This window comes from Callospermophilus lateralis, chromosome 3 (assembly GCF_048772815.1).
Source record: "Callospermophilus lateralis isolate mCalLat2 chromosome 3, mCalLat2.hap1, whole genome shotgun sequence".
Taxonomy (NCBI): Eukaryota; Metazoa; Chordata; class Mammalia; order Rodentia; family Sciuridae; genus Callospermophilus; species Callospermophilus lateralis.
Window position 1 is genome coordinate 42,654,509 of NC_135307.1, and position 23,109 is coordinate 42,677,617.

The window sequence follows — 23,109 nt, forward strand, 5'->3', positions numbered from 1 at the left end:
CAGCCCAGTTAGCCCAGTTTAATTAGAGTGACCCCTGAGCCTTTTAGTCGCGAGAACAGAAACCCGGCAGAACCCCACTATTATGTCTAACTCCAATGCATAAAAAAATATATTTTAAATTGTGACAACTTGCTGGGTGTGATGGTACACACCTATAATCCCAGAAGCTTGAGAGGCTGAGGCAAGAGGATCATGAGTTCAAAGCCGCCTCAGCAATAGCAAGGTGCTAAGCAACTCAGTGAGACCCTGTCTCTAAATAAAATACAAAATAGGGCTGGGGATGTGGCTCAGTGGTCAAGTGTCCCTGTGTTCAATCCCTAATATGAAAAAAAAAATTGTGACAACTCTACCATACTCACGTAGCATATTAATAACAGAGGAAACTAGGTATGGGGTATATAGGAACTCTGTTCTATCTTACTATTTTTTTCTGTAAACCTAAAATTCAAAAATTCAAAAAAAAGTCTTTACAAGGTAGCAAAGACAGAATAGGTTTGATTCATTCATTCAAAAAATATTTTTTTTTTAAAGAGAGAGTGAGAGAGAGAGAATTTTAATATTTATTTTTTAGTTATCGGCGGACACAACATCTTTGTTTGTATGTGGTGCTGAGGATCGAACCCAGGCCGCATGCATGACAGGCGAGCGCACTACCGCTAGAGCCACATCCCCAGCCCCAACAAATATTTTTGAATACCTATGTGTGCTTGATACTTTTTTCTTTCTTTCTTTCTTTTTCTTTTTTTCTTTTCTTTTCTTTCTTTCTTTCTTTTTTTTTTTTTTTTCCTCCTATTGTGGTGCTGGGAATCAAACCCAGGACATCATGCATGCTAGGCAAGTGCTCTACCACTGAGCTACACCCCCAAATCCCTTAGCACTTTTTGGGAACTAAGGGTACAGCAATGAACAAAAGGAAAAAAGATCGTGCCCTTGAGAAGCACACATGGAATGTGTGCTGAGCCTTGCAGAACTAATTTATGTTCCTTGTGTCAGTGCTGCCTCCTAGGAGGGAAGTCCTAGTTGTATTCCAGTGAAAATGTGACCTCATTACTTCTTGTTAAATAAGGGGCAAAGAAGATCCAAGCCACAGTTGAGCAGTGAGAGGTGACTAAAAAGAAACTTTGCATAAGAAGGAATGGGTCTTGGGACAGCTGAGAGCCAATTGGCACAGCCAGTGTCTCCTAACACCTCCTTGGCCATAGCCCCTGGAACTTACATTTGCTCAGGGATCATATGTATGTCCAGGCACAGAATGTGGCCAGTAAAAAGTCCCTTCCAATCACCTGGTCTAATCCCTTTCACTTTACAGAAGTGGAAATTGATGCCCAATTGTCACAGGGCCATCTCTGAATCAATATTTTGGATCCCCAAGTCCCATGCTGGGGATAGAACCCAGCCTCTCACATGGTAGGCAGGCACTTCCATTGAACCACACCCCCAGTCCCTGAATCAACTTTTAAATTTTTCCCTGCTCAGAGGCTGTGGATGTTTATTCTACTGATCTTAGACATCATCAGAAGCTAAAAGGCTAGATATTTTTAAAAAAGAAAAGAATCAGGAAAATGATGTATAGTATAAACACTGGTGCTGGTTCAATAACAGGTGAAAACCATTCCCAAGCTGATTTAACTCTATATAATTAATGACAAGAAACTTAGGGATATGGCCAGATAACCACACACTTGCTAAAGTGGAACTTAAGTGGTATAGAGGGGTGGAAGAGGACTGATAATTCCATTAAAAAAATAAAAAAAAAAACAAGAATGTAAAACTTCAGGGTAGTACCAGATTCATACTTAGGTAAAAACAGAGCAGAGAAGAAACCTATAAAATTGAGAACTTACTCCTAGTTTAAGTGACAAGCCAAATCCAAGCAGATAACCATGCTTTTCTTGAGAAATTCTTTTTCGGTAATATCTGGAAGCCTGAAAATATACCTAGACTATCAGTTGTAGAGGTGGCTCATTCTCTTAAGAAAGCCAGTTCATTCTACACAAAGTAAAAAATGTAATCAGAAAGTAAATTTGAGGAAAATAACATCTAAAACTGAGTTTTTGACCTTTCTGTTAGGCATTGTTTTAAACAACTACTGCGCCAGAAAATGCTTCCATGTTTTATCAGGGGAACACAATAGGCACACTGAATGTGGAATTTTAATAAAAAGATAATGAAAAATTAGAATTATTAGCTTAACCTCCACCTCTGAGCAAAGTATACTGGGCTGTGCATTAGGACTACATGGAGAGGTTTAAAAACCTCATCACGCTCTTTGACAAAGGTGCCAAAAACATAGATTGGAGAAAAGATAGCTTTATTAACAAATGGTGTTGGGAAAACTGGTCATCCATATGCAGAAGAATGAAACTAGAACCTTCTCTCTCATCTTGCACAGAAATAAACTTAAAATAGATCAAAGACCTAGAAATTAGACCAGGAACTATACAAATCCTAGAAGAAACTGTAAGGTCTGCACTCCAGCATATAGGCACAGGTTACAACTTTCTAAATAAAACTCCTACAGGTTATGAAATAATGCTAAGAGTTAGGGATAGCATCAAATTAAAAAGCTTCTGCAGCAAAGGAAGCAATTAGGAACAAGAAAAGAGAACCTACAGATTCTTTGCTAGCTACTCTTTTGATAGAGGATTAATATCTAGAATATATAAAGAACTCAAGCTGGGCAAGTTGCTGTAATCCTAGCAACTAGGGGTGCTGAGGCAGGAGGATCCAGAGTTCAAAGCCTCAGCAACAGTGAGGTGCTAAGCAACTCAGTGAGACCCTGTCTCTAAATAAAATACAAAATAGCGCTGGGGATGTGGCTCAGTGGTTGAGTGCTCCTGGGTTCAATCTCTGGTAAAGAAGAAGAAGGAGGAGGAGGAGGAGGAGGGGAGGAGGAGGAGGAGAAGAAGGAGGAGGAGGAGGAGGAGGAGGAGGAGGAAGAGGAGGAGAAACAACAACTACACTGAGATTTCATCTCACACCAGTCAGAACAGTAGTCATCAGGAATACAAATAATGAGCTGAGCCCTTAGCTCACATTTATAATCCCAGCAGATCGGGAGGTGGAGGCAGGAGGATCACAAGTTCAAAGCCAGCCTCAGCAATTTAGGGAGGACCTAACCAATTTAGCAAGACCCTGTCTCAAGTGAGACATATAAAATAAAATAAAAAGGGTTGGGATGTTGCTCAGTGGTTAAGCACTTATTTTATTTTATTTTTGGGTTCTATCCTGGTACCAAAAATAAAATAAAATAAGAATAATAAATGCTGGAGAGAATATGGAAGAAAAGGAACACTTTCACACTCTTGGTGAGATGGTAAATTAGTACAACCACTGTGGAAATTAGTATGGAGTTTCCTCAAAAGCCTAGGCACGAAACCACCATATGACCCAGCAATACCACTCCTTGGTATTTATCCTAAAGAATTAAAGTCATCATACTACAATGATACATGCATACCCATGTTTATATAGCAGCACAGTTCACAAGAGCCAAACTATGGAATCAGCCTTGGTGTGCATCAACAGATGAATGGATAGAGGAAATGTGGTGTGTATATATTTTATTCAGCCTTAGAGAAAAATGAAATTATGTGTTTTATAGGAAAATGGATCTAACTAGAGACCATTATGTGAAACAAAATAAGCCAAACTCAAGTGGTCAAGGGTCATATATTTTCTCTCATATGCGGAAGCCAGAGAGGAAAAAGAAAAAGAAAGCGGGGGTGGGGGCAGGTATCTCCTGAAAACTAAAGGGAGAACAGAAAAGGAAAGAGACCAAGAGGTGGGAGGTGGGAAAAGGAGGGGGAAGTGCTGGGGAGTGATACTGGCCAGATTACATTGGTATATTGTGTGCATGTAAGAATATGTAATAACAAATCCCATCATTATGTGCAACTTTAATGCACCAATAAAAAAAAAATGTGTGGGGGGGTGACCTCATCATGCTCTGGTCCCACCCTAGGCCAATTACATTAGAATCTCTGGGGTGGGACCATGACATTAGCCCTTTTTAGTGGTTCCAATGCGCAGACTAGCTAGAAATCAACTGCTCTACAGAGAGTTATTCTAAATTTTGAACACCAAATACTCTTTTTTAAATTTTTTTTTTACTTTTTGACAGAACTTTATTTTATTCATTTATTTATATGCAGTACTGAGAATCGAACCCAGTGCCTCACATATGCAAGGCAAGTGCTCTACCACTGAGCCACAACCCCAATCCCACAAATACTCTTAATTTAAAGGAGGATAAACTATCCACGCATCCTAGCAGTATAATACACTGTAATGTCATACAATTGAATTCAAACTTCTATAATTTTAACAGGTTGTCTTTTTCAGGCAAATACACCCAGATTTGACTTTCCTCTTTTCTCCAGATGTTTCCAAAGCAGGTAACTGCCTCTTAAATTCAAATATTTTTCCTCAACATACTTACGATGAGCATGAGGTACAAACTAACTGAAAATGAGAACTCTTCTCCCCATTCCTCCACCCTCCATGGTTGTCCTTTCCAAAAGAAAATAAATAAATAAATAAAAACTAACTTTCCTTAAATGTTTCAAAACAAAATAATTAAAATGACTCTCGGGATAAACAACCATGAAACTCAATGAGCTATTTCCTTTATTTTTTAATAGTCACAGTCTCAGGGTCTATGATGGAAATAGCTGCATAGTTTTGACTCTGCCAAATCATTCAATAATATTACATCACAGGAGGGCTGCCTATGCTCTGTGGGGTTCTGAATAGAATATATCACTTTGGCCAATTGGGCACTTGCCTGTTGGGCACTTGCCTGCTGAGCTGTGCAGTAGCTGTGGTTTTTGTTTGTTTGGTTTGTTTTGTTTCTTTCTGTATGTGACCTCTCCTTAACTATACAGCACCATGACAATTTGCCCAGGCTAACTGGACCATATTATCCAATCCTGATTGAGAACACTCAAATAATAATGAAAAATTCAACCAAGGAACATATGGTATGGTGGCCAGATTACTGGATTTCTAAAAATAGAGTGATTCTCGGTACCATGGAAGAGACCAAATTTTTAAAGCAGTCATGAAAAGAAGCATTAAAACTTCCCAGCCCACAAAACGTTATGTGATAGTGAGAGGAATGAAATCAATACACTCTGGTTGCCTGGTAAAAAGACCAAATCATTCCAATCAAAAAGATGGCTGTGGGCTGTAGCTGTGGCTCAGTGGCAGAGTGCTCACCTAGCACGTGTGAGGCACTGGGTTTGATCCTCAGCACCAACCACATAAAAATAAATAAATAAATAAATAAAGGTATTATGTCCATCTACAACTAAAAATATGCATATATATTTTTTAAAAAAGATGATTGTAAAAATCCTGCACTCTTTGACTTCCAGGCGATGGTGGTTTATTAGTTTCTCAATATAAAATGAGAAGGGAACACTATTAAGCATTACAAAGGAAAGAAGTATTCATACGTACTACAGCAAGAATTAACCTCAAAAACATGCTCAATGTAAGAAGCCCACAGTGTATGATTCCATTTATATGAAATGCCAATAAAAGGCAAATCTATAGGGAGAGAAGCTGGATGAGTGGTTGTTTAGCATTGGAGAAAGGCATTGGTTGTCAGTGACTAGGAGGGATCATTTGTGGGGCGGTGGTAATGTTCTAAAATTGAATTATATTGAGGCTAAACAATTCTGTAAAGTAATAATTAATCTTTCCTTTTTTTTAATCCTTAAAATGGATGGATTTGTGGCAAATAAACAATAACTAAATAAAGCCGTTGGAGGTTAGGAGGATGTAGTACCAGGAAGTGACTATGCAGGTTTGGGGGTTCGTTCCTCAGACTGTCACTAAGTTCCTTGTGAATCCCGCTGTTTCTCCCAGAATTGAAGTAAGGGAGGACGACCCATTACCAAATTTGAGACAGTGTGTAATCAAGCTACCAGACCTGGAAGTTTGGAAAGGCAATCAGATATAACTTTACCCATCTAGAGAAGAAGAAATGGCAAATGTAACTGCTGCCTGAAGGCCTTACTATCCATTACAATAAATGGAGACTGCTGAGGAAAATTGGAGTCCCCACAGAATCTCCAAAGAACAACCAGTCAGTTGACAGGTTTTCTAACAAATACGGGACTTGCGTTCACCAAATCCAGGTTGGTTTTACTTTAGAAGCAGGAGTTGAGCGCGAAGTGGGAAGATCTGCTCTTAGGCCCAGAGGGTCACTATTTCTTCCGGAGCCCAGGCGTCTAGGAGGCCAGCAGCTTGCCCTATGCTACCTCAGCCCTGTGCTACCTTGGTTCCAAGGTCTGGGACTGTGCGTGGGGGAGTGTCACTCTCCAGCCTGGGTGCAGGCAGCGGAGGCCCGCGGTGAGACCCCGCAGGGCTGCGCCGCGCGGTTGAGGCACATCGGACAACCTGCACGTCGGGTGCCGTCTGGCCTGAGCGCACATCCCTAGGTGCCCTTCCCACTGTGCTCCCACACTCCCTCCAACGCCAAGTCCCACCGGCCCCCCGGGGGCCCCCCGGGACTCTGACCCGGACCTTCTCTTCTCCCTTAGGGACAATCAGACGCCGCGTCCAGGTGGCCGAAATCCACGCCGCGGGTGGGAGGCGCCTCCACGTCGGCCTCACCCAGGGACCGGAAGGGGGTGAGGGAGGAGCTGGACTGCCACCGCCCGGCCCCGGGGGACCGGCTCCCAGCTCCCTCCCGCGTGCCCCCCACACAGTGCTCATGCGCGCGACCCAGCCTTTATAGCGGCCGCGGGAGCCGCGCTTTCCGCACTCGAGCGCAGCCGGGCGGATCCCACGCAGGTGCAGGACTGTGGGCGGCCGGCTCTCGCGGGTGGGATCCCTGGCGCTTGCAAGTTCCTGCCTCTCCTTTGTCGCTCCTAGCTTGTCTGTTTGTCTTCATATTGGCGCCATCCCTCCCACCACCCCGCAACCCCAATCTGGTGTTGCACATCGATTCTGGGTTTGGCTCGATTTGCAGCCGGAGTGCTGCCTTCAGATCTAGAGGGGCTGGCCCGGGAGCAGCGGCTCGTCGGTCCCCTCCCCTCCTCCGCGGTCCCCGGGTTTCCTAGGGGAAAGACGTCTCTGGGGAGGGGGCGGGCGGGCGTCTTGAGCTGGGCACTGGCCCCTTCCCCCACCCTAGCCTCCTTCACATTCTTGCTCTCTCCCAGGTCCGAACAGTGCCTCCAACCACCATGTCTGCAGCCTGGATCATAGTTCTCTGTCTCGGTGGGTACGCGTCCCTCACCGCCCCGCTTCCCCTCGCGCCAAGTGGGATGGAGGCTGGAGCCAGTCCTCGCGCTTTCCTCTCTTCGTAGGTATCTGTCTGATGCTGCTGCCGGAACCCGCGGGCAGTGAGGGACCAGGTGAGTTGTGGGTTCCCGGGTCAAGGAAGGAGGGCTCGGACCTGGCGGTCGGAGGGGCCGAGGGTCAACCGAGAATCATCAGATCGACCCCCCTGCACCTTGGCTCCAGGGGAAGAGGCAGAGGACAGGAAGGTTCGAGCCGCTTGTTGACTCACCACCGTTTATCCCGACCTTGGATTTGCTCGGGCTTACCTGTTCTCCTGCGCGAGGGGCTCTCTGGGGGTACGATGAGGACGTTCTTCCCCAGGCTCAGAGAAGAAAGCCTCTCTCCATGCCCACCCATCCCACCGAGCTCCAGACCAGAGCGCCAGCAGGAAAGGTCCAAGCAGGGGTACCTGTTGATCCCCACTGAGGGGCACACTAGTCCCGGCGGTTCCGCTGCGTTTGGGGTCCAGAGAAACCTTCAAGTTTTCGTAGAGACGGGGAGGCTCATGTCGTTATCCTACCTTGATTTACCTCCTACCTCTGTTTCAGGTGTAATCCCTAGAAAAAGCAGAGTTGTGGTCCCATTCGCATATGAGAAAGTCTGTTTCACGTGTAGAGGTCCGGGTATTGGAGTGTGTGGTTCCGTGTATTTTCTAAAATCTGTTGTTTTCCATGAAAGTAGAAATGAGGTTAAGTATTGCAGCCGGCTGCATTTCTCACTCCTTCCCCAGTAAAGTCTGTATTAGCAGGTGAAGGCAGTCCCTGCGCCCAATTCCAGTATTGTCCCTACCCAGCCGAAAATACTATTAGGGCTGTTTGATAATAGGTTTGAGGCTCCCGTTTTCGGTAAGGATTTTTAACTTCGCGGTTTTCTAGAGGTCTGAGCTCTGAGCTCAGCGTATACCTGCCAATCTCCTTCTCTTCCAGTCCACACATTCAGCTCAACACAGAGGAAACAGAGAGTCCTTGTTAGAGGCAAGCTACTCAATTGGGCAATGTGACCAGACAGTATTCTTCTCTTGGAGAAAGGAGAGTTTGTTTGTTTGAAAAATCTGTTTCAAAAAGTTTTAGAGGCCATTTTCCTGTGTTTGGAAAATGCATTTAGTAATGTTAATCTCAATTTAATATCTACAGTAAATGGACCAATTAACATTTCTTATTGTTATCTTGTTATGTATTACTGAGGGTTACATATTACCTAGTGTCTTTTACAATTAAAACTTTGATTCTTTATTAGTCAGGTTAACAGTGCAAAACTTGAGCATATTAAAAGTGCTTTCTAAAAATGCATTCACTGCCTGAAATATTTCTTTGGACAGATCTGGAGCAGAAATAATCAGGTTCAATTAAGATAAAAATGCTCCATTCTGATGGGACTAACTTCCTTGTGTCCTGTCTTTGGAAGTTGCAGAATGTTCCTTGGGCAAATTAACCCCATAGTTTAGTTTTCTCATGTGTAAAATAAATGATTGAATGATTGAAGTAAACAACAACTGTCAATCTAAGCATCATATTACTGGTTTATTTGAGGGAACTTGTGATTTTAAGGCTCTTTATTTATAGGGCAACTAGGATAAATGTTGCTGTGAAGGGAAAGGTAGCTTAGAGAGATTTTTGCATATACCTATAAAAATGTTCCAGAAAGGCTCAGTTTGGATTCACTACCAACACATCATGTCAACCATGAACATAACTTCCTCAGAGTTGGATTTCTGTTTCTGGAATGAATAAATCTTCAATGAATAATGCTATTTTCTAGATCAAATATATTTCCAAACTGATTAAGATCTGAGAAAATTATGAAAAGGTGTGGATGGCGTCTCAACTGTTCCATAAATTAAACTAGAAAACCAACTTTTCGCTTATTAAAATCTGGGAATGGTGTGAAATGGTACATGTGTCAATGATGTAGAAATTAGGGAAGTAAAATTTAAATCTCATTCCCTGGTTCCCCACCATTGCTCCCAAAAAAGACCCAAGGATGCTTATTACATTCCCTCCTATTTCTTCAGTTCCTATTGCTATCACATGCTTTACCAGAGGCTTGGACATCAGGAAAGAGAAAGCAGATGTCCTCTGCCCAGGTGGCTGCCCTCCTGAGGAATTCTCTGTGTTTGGGAACATAGTTTATGCTTCTGTATCAAGCATATGTGGGGCTGCTATCCACAGGTAAGCCCATACACCAGGGGAGAGGGGGATACAAGCATAAATTATTTTCTTTCCCACTTTAAGCATCTGGACCTCTTTCCTCCCTCACTTTATTTGGTGCCAGTTTTGGCCATAGAATATAGATATATTTAAAGTTTTAAAGTTTCCTGAAACACCAAATATACAAGGGAAGCTTTCTAACAAAGGGCAGATTGCGTTAGCTCTTTGTTTGTTAATTTTTTTTTAGCTGTAGATGGACACACAATATCTTTGTTTATCAATTCATTTTTTTATGTGGTGCTAGGGATCAAACCCAATGCCTCACACTTGTGTGGCAAATGCTTTACCACTGAGCTACAGCCCCATCCCTGCATTACTTTTTGATGGCTGGATTTTGTGGTTCTAAAACATTTCTAATCATGTCATGTATTATGGAGCTTTCACTGTGCCAGCCATCGTTTTAACTTTGTCACTATTCTACAAGGCAGGTACAGTTCTACTCAATTTTACAGTTTAGAAAACTGAACTCAGTTTGTCAAGAATCTTGCTCAAGGTCACTATTGTTTAACAAGTGTCATGCTATCCTGCAGTAGAATGGTCTATGTAGTTAGAATAACTTAGGAAAATTGTTTTATTAACTCAATCTCTGAATGGTAGGGAATAGGATCCTACAAGTGTATTCTCATCAACACTGAGGAAGTTCAACAGCACAAAACCATTTCCTCAGGCAGATTTTGTTCCTGTGTAAGCAAATTTTTGGAAGACTGGCAGCACTCGACTTCCCTGCTGAATAGTTTTCTTGATTAATCAGAGTGATAGATGCAACATGGCACTATATGTCAGCCTGATGCCCTGAAAAGGTGTGGATGGTGTCTCAACTGTTCCTCTCGTGTTGCAGGGGAGTAATCAGCATCTCAGGAGGACCTGTACGCATCTATAGCCTACCTGGCCGAGAAAACTATTCCTCTGTAGATGCCAATGGTATCCAGTCTCAGATGCTTTCCAGGTGGTCTGCTTCTTTCACAGTGACTAGTAGGTACAATTATATTGTTCTCACTTATAAATATTGCTCCCAATGCCCCTCCCCCCTCAAAAAGTTTCCTGTTTCTTAGTCCAACTTCTTTAATTCTGATAGAAAAACCTGTGGTCAAAAAGAGTTCAATTATGGGACAGAGTCAGGAGACCAGAAGGGTCATATATCACTCCAGCCTCCAAACTTGGGTGAATGGGGGAAGAATAATCTTGCTCTCAGACAATGGCAATACAAATTTGAATTGACTGCATTCAGAATTCGAAGAAACTCAATGTGCCACTAAACTGCAAATCCCTTCAAACTGTGATCCTTTCAAATGTAATAGAAAAGAATCCATTTTGGTTCTCTGATTCTAGCATGCAGTTTATGTCCTTAATCACCATCACCCTGTTGTATTTATTATTCAGAATTCTAAATAAGATTTATAATGCTTTAATATTAAAAAGGAAGAAAAAAAATAGACTTCTCTTTATCTTAACAGAAGGCAAAAGTGGTGCTCAGGAAGCCACAGGACAGGCAGTGTCCACAGCACGTCCATCAACAGGTATGAAATGTGGAACCTGTCTCCTAGTTGCCTGACAGAGCATTTGGCAGTTACAAATAAATGTGTTATTGATAGACGCTTTCCTTTTAAAATGTGATGTTAAAAATTGATATTATAGATAAAGTAAAATCTATGTTTACTGACATTGCAGACAGAAACATTAAATTTTGTATTTCAGATCCCTTCTTATATTTTCAATTATCATCTCTACTACCAATCATTCTCTTGAAGTCCTACCTTTTCTCTGATCTGACAGACCATGCCTAGGAAATGGTCAAAGTACCATGAATTTATTTCTAGTTTCATTTACTTTATTCCTTAATTACTGCACTGTCATACGAATAAAAGGAATTAGTGTGTGTACTGAAAAAAAAAGCCAGGATCCTGTTTTATAAACTATAGTCATTTTATTTTTTAAATTTTTTTAAAATATATTTTTAGTTGTTGATAGACCTTTATTTTATTTATTCATATGTGGTGCTGAGAATCGAACCCAATGCCTCACACATGCCAGGCAAGTGCGCTACCGCTAAGCCCCAACCCCAGCCCACTAAACTATAGTCATTTTAAAGTAAAAAAATAAATAAATAAAATAAAATAAATTAAGGGTCCTGGGGTTGTAGCTCAGTGGTAGAGCTCTTGCCTCGAATAGGTGATACCCTGGGGTCGATCCTCAGCACCACATACAAAAATAAATAAAAACGAAGATATTTTTAAAAATCATTAAAAAATTAAGAAAATTAGGTCCTTATTTACTAATCTGACTCCACTGTAAGTTTGAGATATCAAATTCTTGAATCAGAGATATATCAAATATGTAGGCCTATAACAGTCTTTGTTGGGCATTGCTTCCTGGCCCAGGAAATCATGAAGCAAATAACTTAAAAAAAAAAAAAAAAAAAAGTCTTTACAAGAATGATATTCTTTGTTGTGAGCTTTTCCCCCATGTGAGCTTCTTGCTCTGAAAGTTTCTTTTGCTTATTCGAAGTGTTCCCTTTGCTTTAGGCAAACGACTAAAGAAAACACCAGAGAAGAAAACTGGCAATAAAGGTAAGAATGAGACATCCATTTGAGTAAATAGCATTTCCCCTGCCTCCTCTTGTGACTGCTAACAAAAGGACTTGTTTGACTATCCACAGACTGTAAAGCAGACATTGCCTTTCTGATTGATGGAAGTTTTAATATTGGGCAGCGCCGATTTAATTTACAGAAGAATTTTGTTGGGAAAGTGGCTCTGATGTTGGGAATTGGAACAGAGGGACCACACGTGGGTCTTGTTCAAGCCAGGTACCAACTTGTTTAAAACGCGAGGTGACTGATATCTTGAATGATGATGAATTATCATTCTGATACAATCATGAGCTCCATGTAAACATATTGAGTTGTGGACAAGCTGAATTTTCAAACTATACACTTAGGATTTAAGACTGACTGGGCAGGTGTTTGCCTAACATGTGCAAGGCTGTGGATTCCATCCCCAGCAATGCAAAAAAGAAAACAAACAAGGCAACAAAAGTAACAAAAATAAATAAATAAATAAAAAGAAAGAAAAACATCTGGGCAGATTATTAGGTCTGAGTGCCTCCTTTTTGGACCAAAAGGATTGGAAAATGATATGCTATCTATATATAAAGACCAGAAGGTGAGCTTAAAGGTCTTGTTGCTCACATAAATCACCAGTCACATCTATCTACTCTGCTTAATTCCAAGTTTCTCTTTTCAAAAGGAAGAAACAATAATATGTCCATTTCTCTTTCCTATTCTGCCATTATTCTGCTTAGCTCTTTCTATATTCCCTTGGTTTGGAGATCTTTGAATATTAAAATAATAGCTATGATGTCTTTTAGAATTACAGTATACTCATTATAGCAAGCTTGAAATTTCTCAGATCATAGGTCCCAGAGATAGTCATTATAAAAACTTCTGTTTCCTTTAAGAAGATATTTGATATATAAATTTTTAAAAAGGTTGGTCATTTAAAATATCTTGTATCTTGTCATCCCTCAATATTTTGAGCATTTTCTCATCACAAGCATTCATCAAAAAAATAATGTTTCATAATATTCCTTTGTACAGTTACCTAACCATGCTATTGTTTTTTCACCATTGAACACTACACTGTGATGAGTATCCTTTCTTCATCCTTGTGTCCATCTCTGATGATTTCATTAGGCTAGAATTCTAAGTGTTAGTTCTGACATTTTGAAGGCTTCTGAAATAGAATTGCTTTCTAGAAAGTTGAACCAACTTGAACTACTATTAGCGTATAAAGGTGTCACCAGTACTATTGCAAACAGTAATTCATATTTTGTTAGGTTATTTTTCATAATTGGCTTCACTTTTAGTTTATTTAGATAAACTAAATTAATTATGTAGTTGTGTGTGCATGCATGTGTGTTTGGTGTGAGATGACTGTTGGTTTTTTTTTTTTTCTTTTGTATCAGGGATTGAACTCAGGGGCACTTAACCACTGAGCTGCCACATCCCCAGCCCCTTTTTAAGGTATTTTATTTAGAGACAGGGTCTCACTGAGTTGCTTAGAGCCTCACTAAGTTGCTGAGGTTGGCTTTAAAGTCTCCATCCTCCTGCGTAAGCCTCCCGAGCCACTGGGATTACAGATGTGAGCTGCCACACCCAGCCATGTCTGTTGATTTTCATACAATTTAATCATTTGTTCTTCATCTCAAAAAAGAAAAAAAAAAGAGCTCCTAATTCCTTTATTTGTGGTATATTTTTTCTTTTTCTTTTTATGGTTCTGGGGATTGAACACAGGGTCTTTCACATACTAGGCAAGTACTTGACCACTGAGCCACACTTCCAGTACTGTGGTAACATTTTTATGTACAAGTTTGGGCAAGTCTATTTCTTTCAAAAAAAATGTATATATATAGTTGTAGTTGACACAATAACTTTATTTATTTATTTATATGTGGTATTGAGGATCAAACCCAGGGCCTCACACATGCTAGGCAAGCGCTCTACCGCTGAGCCACAACCCCAGCCCCTGGGCAAGTCTATTTCTTTGATCCAAATGCTAAATCATTTGTTTTGTTTTCCCTTTCCTTTTCTTTTGTTTGAGACAGAGTCTCACTAAGTTACTGGCCACAAACTTTTGATTTTCCTGCCTCAGCCTCCCCACTAGCTGGGATTAGAGGCCTTATGCTAATTCTTACATCATTTTTACATTGTTTTTATTATATAAATGTAAAAATAAACATTTTTACATTGTTTTTATTATAACGGTTTTATTGTACAGTTTAATATCCCATCAGACAATTCCCATGCAGTTCATTTTCTATACTTTTTGGGTTAATTTGACCCAATTAGTTTTTTTTTTGTTTGTTGTTTTTAAAGAGAGAGAGGCAGAGAGTGGTAGAGAGAGAGAGAGAGAATTTTTAATATTTATTTTTTAGTATTTTGGGCGGGCACAACATCTTTGTATGTGGTGCTGAGGATCGAACCTGGGCCGCACGCATTCCAGGCGAGCGCGCTACCGCTTGAGCCACATCCCCAGCCCGACCTAATTAGTTTTTAAGGGGAAAGTTACACTACTGCATAGACACAAAGACTAGCTTCTTATAAACTTCCCGGTTTCTACTTTTTGTACTTCAGAAAGAAATTTTAGAAAAACTGTGTCAATAGTCTATATTTAAGTTGAAGAACAGAATGTATCATTAAGAATGCAAAATATGACTGACCTCATAATTCATAATTTGGATAGTTGAACAGTAACTACAAAAGTGAAAAGGTTATCAAACCATGAAATCTGATTTTGTGACCCAACATTTTATCAGTTGTGCAGAAATCAAACTACCAGATATACAGAAATTAGTGCTATTCTTGACCCTCAAAAAGTTTTTTTTTTTTTTTTTGTACTGGGGATTAAATTCAGGGGCACTGGACCACTGAGCCACATCTCCAGCCCTATTTTGTATTTTATTTAGAGACAGGATCTCATTGAGTTGCTTAGTGCCTTGCTGTTGCTGAGGCTGGCTTTGAATTCGAGATTGCTGGGATCACAGGTGTGTGCCACTGTGCCCAGCCCTTAAAAAGTTTTGACTTAAACTACTGATAATGCTGAGATCTTAAACTTTTGCACTTATGAAATACTGCTAATCTAAAACCGAAATATAATAAATTGTACTTTGTATTTACTCAACATGGTCTCTAATATACACAGAGTAGGGGGATGTAACTCAGTGTTAGAGCACTTGCCTAGCATGTGCAAGGACCTGAGTTCAATCCCCAGTAAAACACACACACACACACACACACACAGAGAAATGAAATTTTAAAAAATATTTTTAATTTTAGATAGACACAATGCCTTTATTTTATTTATTTTATTTCTTTATTTTTATGTGGTCCTGAGGATTGAACCCAGTGCTTCACATGTGCCAGGCAAGTGCTCTACCAGCCCCCAATTTTTCAATATTAATTTTAATATTATTTTTTTTCTTGATTCAGGGTCTCACTATATTACCCACTCTGTCCTGGACTCAAAAGATTCAGGAGATTCATACAGCTTTCTGAGTAGCTGGGCATACAGTTGCATGCTACCATGCCCAACTATTTTATATTAAAATCTCTCACAATACATATACTTTTAAGATCAGCAAATGTCATTATCATTTATTATAAGCAAAAGTTAATATCATAATATATTTCCTTGTAACTTTTTCCATTAAAAAAAAAATGTTGGCCTTAGTATCATTGAACTTGTCCCTCTCTATGGAAGAGACCTGGGTACGAGACCCAAGATTGTTCAGTGCTTCCAGGCTTCCTCACTGGAGCAGACCCAGTCTCATCTGCAGCTGTTTCCCAGATACCTGGTGCCCAAAATGCAGACTTCCATTAAACCCACTGCCCTGAGCCAAGCCCAATTTCAGGTGCTTCATATTGTCTTGGAATAAACTCTGGAGCCAGCCAGACAACTCCTAAATTTAAAATGCAGCTATGTTTTGTTGGGCAAATTACCTGAGTGCTCTGAGCCTAAGTTTTTCCACTTATAGAGTCAGGATAATAATCTACTTTTAAATTAAGATGAAATGAGATTGTACATGTGATATGTATCAGTTTATTACTCAGAATAAACCCCCAATGTAGCAATCATATTTGCTATATTTTAAAAATTGTACTTATGGGGCTGGGGATGTGGCTCAAGGGGTAGCACGCTCGCCTGGCATGCGTGTGGCCCAGGTTCGATTCTCAGCACCACATACAAAGATGTTGTGTCTGCCGAAAACTAAAAAATAAATATTAAAAAATTCTCTCTCTAAAAAAAATTGTACTTATATTTTTAAAATATCCTCAAAAATTCAAGAAAGGATGCAGTGTCTTAGTTGACTATATACTGTGGGATTAAAACAGAAACATAGGGGGCACATGCCTATAACCTCAGCTACTCAGGAAGGCTGAGGCAGGAGTCAAAAGTTTGAGGCCAGCCTGGGCAATTAAGCAAGACCCTGTCTCATTAAAAAGGAGTGGGGCCCGGGGTTTTCGCTCAGTGATATAGCACTTGCCTAGGATGTTTGAGGCACTGGGTTTGATCACCAGGACCACATAAAAATAAAAAAATAAAATAAAGGTATTGTGTCCATCTACAACTAAAAAAAAAATTTTTTTTTTAAATCTTAAAAAAAAAAAAAAAAAAAAAAAAAAGGAATGGGGATGTAGCTCACAGGTAGAGTGCTGCTGGGTGTAATCCCTAGTACCACAAAGGGTATTGTCTGATTTACAAACTTTTTTTAAGTCATCTAATGTGGCTTATTACCTTCTCAACATTCCCAATACTTATTGGATAATACCTTTTTTTTAAATCATAGTGAACATCCCAAGATAGAGTTTTATTTGAAAAACTTCACATCAGCCAAAGATGTTTTGTTTGCCATAAAGGAAGTAGGTTTCAGAGGAGGTAATTCCAATACAGGTAAGTAGACTTGGACACCCAGGATGTAATACAGAAGAGTTATTAGTGATCAGTGAAACAGTGTTAGGCCATTTTATATGAACTATTGTAAAACTCTTCCTCCTGGTACTGGAATCTTAGTTAGACCTGCATCTGATCACCTGAGATAAATATTCAATTTATAATGGGAAATATACCAAGGTGGTAATTGATAGTTCTTATTTTAAAAAACCTAAAACATTGATTTATAATCTTTATATGAGATAGGCTGGATATCACTATACTGGTAAAAAGAAGCAAAGATTAACAGACTTATCTAATGAATGCAGATGTGGCAGAAAGAATTAGACAATTGACCCTCTGAAGAGAGAACTTATTGTTCCTGATTCTTAGAGGTCCTCATCTGTTACTCACCAACGGGCAAGAAAGCACATGACAGGAGTAGGAGTCAGTTTTGTGTTTCTGACTAGTGATTGACATGAGGTAAGGAAATGTGAGGCTTCTGGGAGGTAGAGGGGGTAGTAATGTGGGTAGTGAAGACAAAAAAATAGGCCTGAAGGATAATTAAACTTTTCCAGTTGAGGTAGCTATTATAGAATCAAGTTCCATATATGTTAAGTTCTTAATAGTAACAATTTGCCACAGGGAAATAGAAATGTCATTTGAGCAGTGGTAAATGCTGCCTGTTTGCATCTTTTTAAACCCAGGCAAAGCCTTGAAGCATACTGCTCAGAAATTTTTCACAGCTGACAATGGAGTGAGAAAAGGGATCCCCAAAGTGGTGGTGGTGTTTATTGATGGTTGGCCTTCTGATGACATTGAGGAAGCAGGCATTGTGGCCAGAGAGTTTGGAGTCAATGTATTTATAGTTTCTGTGGCCAAACCTATCCCTGAAGAATTGGGGATGGTTCAGGATGTTGCATTTGTTGACAAGGTAAGGGGGTAAGGGGCATCTTCTGTTCTGATTGTATTGATTCAGTTTTGCACCTTAAGCATGGTGCTGACTGGCCCTATCTGATTAACTCTTGGACATCCAAGATTGAATATTTTCAAAAATTTTAGAGACAAGTTTTGATCTCACTAGATATCTTTCATGTGTCTCCCCCATTAGGCTGTCTGTCGGAATAATGGCTTCTTCTCTTACCATATGCCCAACTGGTTTGGCACCACAAAATATGTAAAGCCTCTGGTACAGAAGCTCTGTACTCATGAACAAATGATGTGCAGCAAGACCTGTTATAACTCAGTGAACATTGCCTTCCTAATTGATGGCTCCAGTAGTGTTGGAGATAGTAATTTCCGCCTGATGCTTGAATTTGTTTCCAACATAGCCAAGACTTTTGAAATCTCAGACATTGGTGCCAAGATAGCTGCTGTACAGTTCACTTACGATCAGCGCACAGAATTCAGTTTCACTGATTATAACACCAAGGAGAATATCCTTGCTGTTATTAGGAACATCCGCTATATGAGTGGTGGAACGGCCACTGGTGATGCCATTTCCTTTACTGTGAGAAATGTTTTTGGTCCTGTGAGGGACAGTCCCAACAAGAACTTCCTGGTAATTGTCACAGATGGGCAGTCCTATGATGATGTCCGAGGTCCTGCTGCTGCAGCACATGATGCAGGTAAGATCCTTGTCCTTTGTATGGAAAGGGAACTGAGGAGGGGTTCTGTGAATTTAGGAAGTAAATGAAAGTATTTATTTTATTGAACAAACACCTGCAGTAGCAGTCATTGTTCTAAGAACTTGATCCAATATTAGTTGATTTGTCAGAGCAGCCCTACTAATCTCATTCTACAGAGAAGGAAACTATCTGATACAGCTGTTAAGTATGGCAATGCAAGGATTCAAACCTAAGCATGCTGGCTTAAGTGCACACTCCTAACCTACTGGGTTATTAGAACTGTCTTGAGAACCATCATGTGTTAAGGACTTAAGTTACAGGTGCTCATGTTTGGCTCAAATTTGGAATATATTCCCAAATAATCACTGTTTACCATGCCGACTGTGTGACTATTAAAACTTCTGTCTTTAAAATTTTCAGTCCAGCATGACTTTTCCAAGATAAGGTCACCAATAAACAGTTTAACCCAATCCCATCTAAACTTTCTTCTTGAGCTAATGAACACACTTTCCTCACTCCAACCTTATTATTACTTTTGGAAAAGATCTATGTTTCTTAAGACTTTAATACATTGCTGAGATCAAAGAGGATTAAAAAAAAATAAGCTAGGATTCCCTTTGTGGAGATGTAAGTAAATGACTTGGGAGGGGAGAATCAACAGCCTTGCATTCTTCTACACTTTTCTGTACCTCCTTTTCCCTTCAATTCCTAATGACTAAACCCTCTTTTCTATATGTTGGGAACTCTCTTAATGTTTATTGTATACATGTATATCTATAAAAATACTGAAGCAGTACAGAGAACTGATACATGCAGTTTAAACTATACATCTCCTTTGTAGAAGTAGTTTTTACACATTAGTAACTAACCTATGTTCAAGTGAAGACTTACCTTCCTGTTGTCATTTCTCAAACTTCGTGTACTGAACTAATTTAGGATTGAATTCAGGCTAAAATGAACTAAATTTCTGTGTAACTTTACTACAATAAGGTTAGGCCACACTGAAATTTCATGAAAATTATTCCTCACAAAAAAACAGGAATCAGATTGGGCTTTTAGGGTTACAACTTTATTTTTTCCTAAACTAAGTTTAAGTATATACTTGGCCTCAGCTAAAAAATCTGAAATGTAGAAGTGGGAAAAACAGCTTTGACTTTTTTTTTTTTTAGCTAGGTGGTAGTAGAAGGGATTGGCTGCTGGTGATAATTGGGAATTGCTTAAAATATCTTTTATATCCTCTAAACCTATTTTAAAATTTTTATTATAATTGTAGATAGATAGAATGCCTTTATTTTTATGTGGTGCCTCATGCATGCTAGGCAGGCGCTTTGCCACTAAGCTACAGCCCCAGCCCCAATCCTACTTTATATGTCTTTGCAACTGTGATCATTGTACACATTAGGATGAAATCTTCCAAGGAATCTCCAACCACTTTGCAGTCCCACCAGCAATGTATTGAGTGTGCATTTTACCCCACGTCCTTGCCAACCTTATTGTTGTTTGTATTCTTAACAGCTGCCATTCTGACTGGAGATGAAATCCTAGTTTTGATTTGCATTTCTCTAATTTCTAGAGATGTTGAACATTTTTTTCATATATTTGTCGATTGATTGTGTATCATCTTCTGAGACATGTCTGTTCAGTCCGTTGGACCATTTATTGATTGGGTTATTTTTTTGATGTTAAGATTTTTGAGTTCTTTATATATCTCAGAGATTAGTGCTCTGATGTGCGTGTGGTAAAAACTTGCTCCCATTCTGTAGGCTCTCTATTCACCTGTTTCTTTAATTGAGAAGCCTTTTAGTTTGAATCCACCCCATTTATTTTTTAATTTTATTTCTTGCGATATAGGAATCTTATTAAGGAAGTAGGGGCCTAATCCCATAAGATGGAAGTTTGGGCCTACTTTTTTTTCTGTTAGGCACAGGGTTCTCTGGTTTAATTCCTAGGTCCTTGATCCACTTTTGAGTTTTATGCATGGTGATAAGGGCTTAATTTCATTTTGCTGCATATGGATTTTACACCCAAAGGACTTAAAAACAGCATACCACAGTGATACAGCCACATCAATGTTTACAGCAGCACAACTCACAATAGCTAAATTGTGGACCCAACCTAGATGCCCTTCAGTAGATGCATGGATAAAGAAAATGTCATATATATACACAGTAGAATACTACTTACTCAGCATCAAGAGAATAAAATCATGGCATTTGCAGGTAAATGGATGGAGTTGAGATAATATTATGCTGTAAATGGATGGAGTTGAGAGAATATTATGCTAAGTAAGCCAACCCCCAAAAACCAAATGCCAAATGTTTTCTGATATGAGAATGCTGATCCATAATGGGGATGGGGCAGGTGAGCATGGGAGGAATGGAGGAACCTTAGATAGGGGAAGGGGAGGAAGGGGACATGAGGGTAAGAAAGATGGTGGAATGAGATGGACATCATTACCCTAAGTATGAAGACACAAATGGGTGACTCTACTCTGTATACAACCATAGACATGAAAAATTGTGCTCTGTGTGTACTATGAATTGAAATGCATTCTGCTGTCATGTATAGCAATTTAGAATAACATTTTTTAAAAAGGGAATTAGGGCTGGAGTTGTGGCTCGCCGCAGAGCGCTTGCTTTGCACATGTGAGGCACCGGGTTCAATCTTCAGCACCACATAAAAATAAGTAAAAGTATTGTGTCCATCTACAATTAAAAAAATTTTTTTAAAAAAGGAATTAAATCTTGAATAGTGGATTAACTAGAAACTCTAAGGGCAATGTTAGGATTCATGTGAAATTGGGTGGAGGTGAATTCAGCTAATATAATTATCACCCTAACCAAAATGTAGTTGTACTAAAAGCCCCATAATAAATCAAGGGAATGTAGATGGAATGCTTCAATGAAACCGAAATTACTTCAGTTTCATAGAAACCCCTTTTTGGCAATTTATCACATTTTTTTTTTTTTTCCTGGTGTGTGTTGGAGGTGGGCAATAGGGATTGAACCTAGGGCTTCACGTCAGGGAAGTTTTCTACCACTGAGCCATATCCCCACTCCCACCCGCCTATTTTTGCTTTCATATTATAGACTGGCAAGTTCTGATGATTGGACAGCTTGCCAATATAACTACAAAGACAAATACAGGAAACAAATTGTTTCTATCTACAGAAGACTAATTAATGTTCCCCAATGTATGTAAATTTTGAAAACATTCACCATTTACTTATCTTGTGCAATTCTCTCATGCTATAAGGTGCCAGCCAGGACTCTAATGTACTAATTTTAAGTGATGATAGCAGGCCTTTCTCACATCAATCTCAGGAGAAATTTTCACTTTTTTCTGTACTTTGTGATATGCTGGGAGATCAAACTCAGGAGCTTCTACATGCTAGGCCAGCACTGTACCATGAGCTACATCTCTATTCCTTCTTGTGTTGTGAAGTTTGTCAAATATTTTTTTCTGTACCAGTGCTCATATCATTAATAAGTCAATGTGCTAAATTACACTGATGACGAAGACTTCTGGTTTTGACCATACTGTTTTATCAATCTCATCAAAAAGACTGTTAAAACTTACCTAATGATTGGATACAGGAAACTTTAGTTCTTCAGAAATTACTAGGAAGTTTTCTCTGCAACTATACACCAATATATGGAATATATACACAAACATATAGATAACTGTACATATAAATTAGACTGGCTTTTAATTAAATTATTTCTATTGCAGGTATCACCATCTTCTCTGTTGGTGTGGCTTGGGCACCCCTGGATGACCTGAAAGATATGGCCTCTAAACCAAAGGAGTCACATGCTTTCTTCACAAGAGAGTTCACAGGATTAGAACCAATTGTTTCTGATATCATTAGAGGCATTTGTAGAGATTTCTTAGAATCCCAGCAATAATGGTGATATTTTGACAACTGAAAGAAAAAGTACAAGAGGATCTAATGTATAAACTGTATTCCCAATAATGAAATATCACAGCATACTAGCATAGTATGTATAGTATTATAGCATACTTGTATTAAATGTCAACAGCTGTTCTAAACAAATAAGCATCCTTTTAAAGCTACTACCTTCTGATTACAATTTAGACTTCACAATTATTCAAAACACTTGGCTGACTCTTCATAACTATGGCCCTTAGAAACTCAGGAAGAGGAGATATGGATTAAAATCTCTAAAAAGTTTTAATGTTTATTAAATGTTTAGATATGTAAATGCCAAGTATCAAAAGAATGTGATACTTAGACCAAAAGCAACATTTCTTTTCTAATCATTTTCAATTAATTATATAAAGAAAATGAAAGAGAAACCAATAGAAACCAGCTTTTTAACATAGTTCAACTATTTGGTTTTAAGAAAATATCCACCTGGATCCAATCAACAATATAGATAGCTGTTCCTTCATACTAAAAAGTTACAATTATGGATTATATTGCAAGGAATTGTGTATTAAGCTTCTTTGTGTGTTTTCAAAGTCACTTATGACTGAAAATATCACACTGAACAAGATAGCAGGATTGCTTGGTATTTTTCTATTTATATACT

At 39.3% G+C, this 23,109-nt stretch overlaps 1 protein-coding gene and 1 non-coding gene across 2 annotated transcripts; one reads left to right on the plus strand and one right to left on the minus strand.

Annotated features, from left to right (window-relative positions):
- Positions 1-792: 792 nt before the first annotated feature.
- Trnaa-agc (transfer RNA alanine (anticodon AGC)) lies at positions 793-865 on the minus strand. The gene has a single exon. It is a non-coding gene; the product is annotated as a tRNA-Ala (tRNA).
- Positions 866-7,196: 6,331 nt separating this feature from the next.
- Positions 7,197-22,461, plus strand: Coch (cochlin). The gene is made up of 11 exons (XM_076850169.2): positions 7,197-7,230; positions 7,320-7,367; positions 9,305-9,461; positions 10,339-10,472; positions 10,955-11,017; positions 12,023-12,067; positions 12,157-12,304; positions 16,843-16,946; positions 17,633-17,859; positions 18,037-18,553; positions 22,286-22,461. The coding sequence occupies exons 1-11, from the start codon at positions 7,197-7,199 to the stop codon at positions 22,459-22,461; spliced, it is 1,653 nt and encodes a 550-aa protein (XP_076706284.1).
- The last annotated feature ends 648 nt before the right edge of the window (positions 22,462-23,109 follow it).

Bases quoted from the DNA above. Each gene is read 5' to 3' on its own strand.
- Coch (XM_076850169.2), top strand. From the start codon at position 7,197: ATGTCTGCAGCCTGGATCATAGTTCTCTGTCTCG. The intron at 9,462-10,338 runs GTAAGCCCATAC...CTCGTGTTGCAG, and splicing joins TGTGGGGCTGCTATCCACAG to GGGAGTAATCAGCATCTCAG. The intron at 18,554-22,285 runs GTAAGATCCTTG...TTTCTATTGCAG, and splicing joins TGCTGCAGCACATGATGCAG to GTATCACCATCTTCTCTGTT.